Below are 7014 nucleotides of genomic sequence, written 5' to 3'. Positions count from 1 at the left end.
CAAGTGTCCGAGAATAAAATGCACACAATGTGCAACGTGTTTCATATAATTAGTATGAAGGATGCCCATTGAACAGAGCTTGGTGGCATGTCTGTGCCAGGACAAAGACCAAAGAGACGAGGGATTCTGATTCATTCACATGAATGTAAAGGCAACCACAGAGTCCCACATGTACCTGAACAGAAGACCTGTTTGCAAATACAGATGATCACCTGTTTTCATGATGGTAACTGGTAACATGGTAACTTATTAGCAGAAAAAGACAAGATATTGTAAATAATGAGGTGGAACTTTAACTGCTAGGAAAGACTTAAAATTACCATCTTTCCAAAAAGCTGCTGGAATTCATGCATTATATAGTGTGCCAATAGCTTCAGAAAGATAATATTGAATAAAGCAAAGTGAAAGTTTCCTTTTATTTGATGGTGAGATGAAATGAGTGGTGTAGACACTGGGTTAGCAGCATGGGCAGAGTCAGAAAAACAAGACCATAAGGCAAAATGGCTGTTGCATTGGAAGAATAGAGAACATGTGGATGTGGGGCTGCATGGGAGGAAAAAATTCTTTATAATGGGGGCGGTAAAACACTGGAACAGGTTGTCCATAGAGGTGGTGGATGCGCCACCCCTGGAGACATTCAAGGCCAGGCTGGATGTGGTTCTGGGCAACTTGATCTAGTTGAAGATGTCTCTGCTTATTGCAGGGCGGTTGGACTATATGACCTTTGAAGGTCCCTTCCAACTCAAACAATTCATACAGAGGAGGTCCATAAAGATGATCGGGGGGCGTAGAGCGCCTCCCATCTGAAGACAAGCTGAGAAAGTTGGGGCTGCTCAGCCTGGAGAAGAGAAGGGTGGGTGGAGACCTCATAGCAGCCTTCCAATATCTGAAGGGGGCCTACAAGGATGCTGGGGAGGGACTCTTTGTTAGAGACTGTAGTGGCAGGACAAAGGGTAATGGCTTCAAACTTAAACAGGGGAAGTTTAGATTATATATAAAGAAGTTCTTTACAGTGAGGGTGGTGAGGCACTGGAATAGGTTGCCCAAAGAAGTGGTAAATGCTCCATCCCTGCCAGTGTTCAAGGCGAGGTTGGACAGAGCCTTGGGCAACACGGGTCTAGCGTGAGGTGTCCCTGCCCATAGCAGGGGTTTGGAACTAAATAATCGTAAGGTCCTTTCCAACCCAAACTATTCTATGATTCTATGATTCTAAGGTCACATCTGGGTTTTATTGACAGGTATCTTTGGTGGGTTTGGTAATGAGCCTGACAGTCTGACTCAATAGAGGAAGTGCAGAACTGCAATTTCAATTCCCCTTTTGGTTAATGTAATTTAAACAACTTCTCTCTGGGATTGCCTCAATCCCTTACAATGTACCAAATCATAGCATGTTGTGTTCTTATTAAAATTAGGATGGAGAATGCAACTGTGCCTTCAGCAACAAGCGTGAAATCTTGGAATAATCAGTCAAGAGCTGTGCTGTTATTCATGTGGCTGGCATCTTGCTGGAGCCATTGGAGCATCCAGACTATCAAAAGGCTTATGATGATGTGGAAACGGGCCATTTGGAAGAGGCTGGCTGTCTTCTGTGGGTGCATGAGCCCCTCCAACCAGCTCCTGACACTCTGGGGATTGTCTCCTTGGATAGAGCAGGGCTTGATATTAAACTGTGGAATCATGTCCCAGTGCAGGCAAGTCTGCCAGCAGTCACATCCCTTCTATAGGGCTGGAAAGACCATAACCATAAAAAAAGCCTTTTCTGCTGGAGGTAGGGATCCAGCCAGTTTATTCAGCACAACTTAATAGATTAAGATGAGCTCAGTTCAGTTCCCAAATCGTTTGGCAGGGCTGTAGAAGGCTGTGGATCTAAACAGTGTGAAGGACCACCTATCTCCTGTGGGCACAGGTTACTCTTTTCGAGGGTAACAGCGATCTGGCAGCTGCTTCTCAGAAACCTGAGACCCATGTTCAACACTTCTACTGGCTTTTCAATATCTCTTCCAAATGCTTCTTTCCAGGGCTTCCACAATTGCTGTCAGTGGTTTTTCTTCCTGATTGTTACCAGCTGCTTTTAACTCCTTTATCCTCTGTCTCCTGCCAGCATGAACTGACTTGCTGGACAGGTGGGAGGGAGGATCCAGCACCCAACCCTTGTCACCTGTTAATTGCAGCCTCATTGGCCTCTAAGCCATTCACTTTAGCTGGGCTTCAGATCAGTCTCTTGCCACTAGTTTTTGCTGTCTTAATTAGAGTCTTTTTTCCGCTTTTGTGCCTTCATTCATTACACTGTAGAGCACTGAACATCGGTCTTGTGCATAAACTTTGTTTCCACTTTACTAACCCCGCTCAGGCAAGGGACATGCTCTTGTCATCCTGCCTTTGGTCTCAGCCTCATCTACCTTGGCAGGATCTTCTGATTGCTGCAAGAATGGAGCTGTCTTTGATTTCTTTTCAAAGCTACCTTGTAGGGCCTGTGCTCTGCTGCCATCTGGACCACTACCTTTGATGACTGTGTTGTATGTCTGTTTAATCAATAAACCAAGACCTGCTGACCTGGATGTAGCAGCCTCACATCCCCATATATCTCTGATAATTTCTGCAGTAATGGAGCATCCCTCTGCTAAGCAATACTCTCTTTGCACATATCCCTGTGCTTCAGGTTCACTCTTGGATAATAATACCAGGCAAGTGGCTTCACTCCATGGATTGCCTAAAGTTTGCCTCTTCCTGCAGATGTGAGCAGGAATTATTTGAATGTTTGATCATTGTAGCAGTCCTTGCAGGGATTCTGCTAGGTAGGTGCAAAATCTGCAAAGAAATACGTTTCCATTATGTGAAAGCTATCTTTGTTTAATTATACTTGGTTTTCTTCTACCATCGTTTCCGATTAGGGTTGGCACTGCCTTCTCTGACCAGTATAGCATGCTTAAATAACCTCTAAACTAAATCCCAAGATCAGCTCCTTTGTTGCTGGCATTATTGCCTTTCTCACTGCCAGTTCATTTTTAGAAGTATTTCAGGCCACGATTTGATCTGTCCCTGAAGATTATTTATCATGGAATAGCAGCATTGACTGGTGTATTTGGAAGAATAGAAGCTCGTAAGTGGTTATGGATTGAATGATTGTTATGTTTGTTTTTAAAGCACAGTAGCTTTTAGTATCTAAAATGTCGATGCTGTCAGCTTGGGGCCTTATCCCACACATCGTGCTCTTGTGTGACAGTTTCAGTCTTTTAAAGTCAAGGAATCAGATGTCTGCGCAGGTACAGAAGAAAGTGTTGAAAGGATCCAGCTGCAAGAGTCTGGAGATGCCATCAGCACTGCAGTTCAGGCACAGCCCTAACAAGTTGTGGGTTAGCTCCAGGCATGGCCTGGAGGGGTGACTGCAGAGGTGGTGAAAGCTGCATGATCAGATAATGTTTCTGAGAAGGCAGGTAAATAGTTTGGTGATTAGGAGCTCTGGGCTTGGGATGCTGCCTGGGGTGCTTGGCTGAAGCCAATCGGGAACAACTGGAGCCACTGAACTGTGTGCTGCTGCACAGCCACGCACCCTCTCTTCAGGGTGAAGGTGAGCAGTGGGCAGCCCAGAGTCCCTCACAGGATTATCTGCAAGGGCAGGGAAAGTCCCCTATTGAAATGTACTCTGTGTTTCAGCAATAAAAAGACCCTGAAACTCAATCCTTCAAGGCAAGGCTGTCCCTTGGCCAGCCAGGTTGGGTGAAGGAGTGCTGCTGTCCCTGTCACCTTTCCCAGTTTAGGAATATAATACTTCAAAATCCCTTATACAGCTCTTTTCTCCATGCTTCACCATGTGGTATAAGTAATTCCTGCTCATTTCTAAAGGAAGGGCTCAGGTCTATGCTTTGGAAGGAAATAATTTTTAAGGTGAAAATTCTATTTTCTAAGTGAGAGACTTGGCCAAAATCATCTTTGATTGGGCACAATAAAATTGCCAATCCAGGAGGCTTAGTGCTTGAGAAGGAAGGTCACAAACTTCGTGCCTAAAATACTACATTTTAATGCTGACAAAAGCAGAAGTGAGGTTCATTATTTTGTTTTATGTATTCATAGCTCAGATGAATCCAAAATTTTTAAAAGTACTATTACCTGACCAGATGTTTATGACACGGAAATCTGAAAATGCATGTGGCAGCTTCAGCCTAACTCAAACCCTGCCTGACTTTGCGGTAAGGGAGATCCTTCCAGGTCGAGCCACAGGTGCATAGCAGTTACCTGTCTCAAAATAAACAGCAGTTTCTTATGACCATTTTTGGTCTCTGAGCAGGGAGGTACAAAATGCTTGAGAATAATTTCAATGGTCCTGTGGTACATTCCAAAAAGCATCATGCTGATCTGTCTATAGCCCTTAGTACGTCTGATGTTTGGATATGGAAAGAACTGAGGTTTCATTCCTCTCCCCCAGGAAATCTCATTGTCAATAATAATGAAAGTAAACTTTTTTTGAATTTAAATAAAGCAGAGAATTGTGGATGATATTCGTACAGTTACAAGTTGTATATTCTGCATCTTTATTGTTATGGTTCCCTTGGTTATTCATATCAGAGATATGCATTACTCCATGGTATAGATTTGATCTGGATCAAATATTGCCACACAACTGCATTTCTGTTGAATTACCCAGGGAACAAGCAATATACTATTTATGGCCACTTCATCTCATATGCTAGCTGTAGAAGGACAGATGTGCAATGCTGCGTCTAGCTTTCTTGCATAAAAATAATCCACTGAATCATAGAATGGTTTGGGTTGGAAAGGACCTTAAGATCATCTAGTTCCACCCCCCCTGCCATGAGCAGGGACACCTCGCACTAAACCATGTCACCCAAGATTCCATCCACCCTGGCCTTGAACACCACCAGGGATGGAGCATTCACAACTTCCTTGGGCAACCCATTCCAGTGCCTCACCAGCCTCGCAGTAAAGAACTTCTTCCTTCTATCTAATCTAAACTATTGAAGGATTTTTAAAAGTTCAAGCTGACCAGGATGTGCTTGTACCAAACCAGCTTTGTGTTACTCAGAACAGAAAGGCCTAGCTGCTGCATTAGTAAGACAAAGCCTAAAATAATCTCAGTCCGGAAGGCTGCAGTTATGCTGAAGGCTCTTGGACTTCCTTGACCTGGGGCGATGCAGGTGCCCTGGGCTGTTTCAAGCTCTCCTGAGGTCCCTCTCTGCACCGTGTCTCCTTGGGCATGCTGGAGCACAGTATATAGTACTGTTCTAATTACACAGACTGGAGGAGTTTTCTCCCACCGAGGGACAGGACTGTGAAAATCTGTTTATGGGGACTTTAGCACTAAAGAAGTCATAGAATCATAAACTCATTTAGGTTGGAAAAGACTGTTAAGATCGTTGAGTCCAACTGTAAACCTAGCACTGCCAAGTCCACCAGTAAACGATGTCCCTAAGCACCACATCTACACATCTTTTAAATGTACACCAGGGATGATGACTACACCACATCCCTGGGCAGCCTGTTCCAATGCTTGACAACCCTTTTGGTGAAGAAATTTTTTCTAATATCCAATCCAAACCTCCCCAGGCGCAACTTGAGGCTGTTTCAGTGTGGGGACGAATAATCTGATCCTTGGTTCAGGAAGTTATGTCCTGATGTGAAATTATTTTTCCTGAAATTAGTCTTTCCATATCCCAGATTTTGCACATTCTTTCATTTTCTCCATAGGCATTTGCTGGCTTTATCCAGTCTACCATAAATAGTATACAGTTGCAACATTTGAAGTTTATGTGCTGTGGCTTATGTTAATATCCAGAAAAAAACTATTAAGGCCAGAAAGAGAGGCACATTTTTGTTATTGTGATGAAGTCAATTTTCTGAGCCTATAAAATGCCCATCAATACACTGCATTTTCAGTTTCCAGTCCCAGTTCTAAATTGTTCCTGTTACTTGCACTGAATACTGTGTCAATGTGCAGCTTAGATACTAGTACTGTGCCCAGATCAAAACAGTCCTTTAGAAATGTGTGCATTTGTATTTCCACACAGATCATGGATTTCTACGGGAAGTATGCGGCTGTCACTTTGACCATTTTATCTGTTTTTCTGCATCTTCTTCATGCTTTCCCAGATGGGGAGTTTCTCATGCAGGGTAAGCTGCTTTCAGCATTCAGAAACAGGACAATTATTTGTAAAGAGTATTAATTAAACTTTCACATGTTTTATAAATGTGGTCGTAAATCTTAACATTCAGTTGCATTTACTGACACTGAGATATGAAGGGATAATAAATCAAGATAATTTTGCTATGAGTATACTTGCTGTTTCTTCTCTAAACTTGATTTCTCCAGGTCAGGACCCTCCCAGATCTGTGTCCTCTTGTTGAAGTGGGTAATCTTAATCCTCAAAACATTATAGAATAGAAACATTTTGAGATTTTTGTATTCCTGAGATCTAAATGGTAACATAACATCAGGTACAGCAGAACCATAGCTTCTCCTCATAATATGCAGAGTATTTTCCCTCTGTACAGCCCAAAATATGGGATGTTGGTGGTGCAGCATTTTACGGTAGAGGTATATTAGGAAGTTTTTAGAGGTGTTTTGGAGGATGCAGGGGTTTTTATTCAGCCTTAAACTGAATATAGAAAAATGCAAGCTATAAAAATCTTGGGATCACTGGGCATTTTTAAAACACTTGATAACAGAGGCTTGCCTAAAGACGATATCTAAGAAGCACTACAAGTCCTGCTAGTGCTATTTAGTTATCTATAGCTAGTAGGAAGTTTTCTAGGGACAGCTAGTGCAGTAGACATGTAAAAAACCCCTCCAAAACTGTCCACAAAATTGAAAAGACAACCAGAAAAGATACAGTAATGCTCGTGCCTTACCTAGAAAGCCTCAGTCTAGTTTTACAGCTGGTGTGTGTTGCAGAATTAAAAGACCCTAAAGAGAGGAGCTTTGGTGTCTGTGCTTCTTTGTTATGCATGCATTAAGCAGCAGAACATGCCTGTGTGTCCTCTTACTGCCTGCTCTTTCCC

At 42.9% G+C, this 7014-nt stretch overlaps 1 protein-coding gene across 1 annotated transcript in view; it reads left to right on the top strand.

Moving 5' to 3' along the window:
* The first annotated feature begins 6025 nt into the window (after positions 1 to 6025).
* CGA (glycoprotein hormones, alpha polypeptide) overlaps positions 6026 to 7014 on the top strand; it is a 3156-nt gene continuing 2167 nt past the window's right edge. The window contains exon 1 of the mRNA XM_010019991.1: positions 6026 to 6126. Coding sequence (XP_010018293.1) covers positions 6027 to 6126 — 100 coding nt within the window. The 5' untranslated portion in view covers position 6026. The remainder of the gene's footprint in view (positions 6127 to 7014) is intronic.

The sequence above is a fragment of the Nestor notabilis genome, unplaced genomic scaffold, assembly GCF_000696875.1.
Source record: "Nestor notabilis isolate BGI_N333 unplaced genomic scaffold, ASM69687v1 scaffold13738, whole genome shotgun sequence".
In the NCBI taxonomy this organism is placed as follows: Eukaryota; Metazoa; Chordata; class Aves; order Psittaciformes; family Psittacidae; genus Nestor; species Nestor notabilis.
Note: the sequence above shows the minus strand (reverse complement) of the source record. Positions and strands in the feature narration are given on the sequence as shown.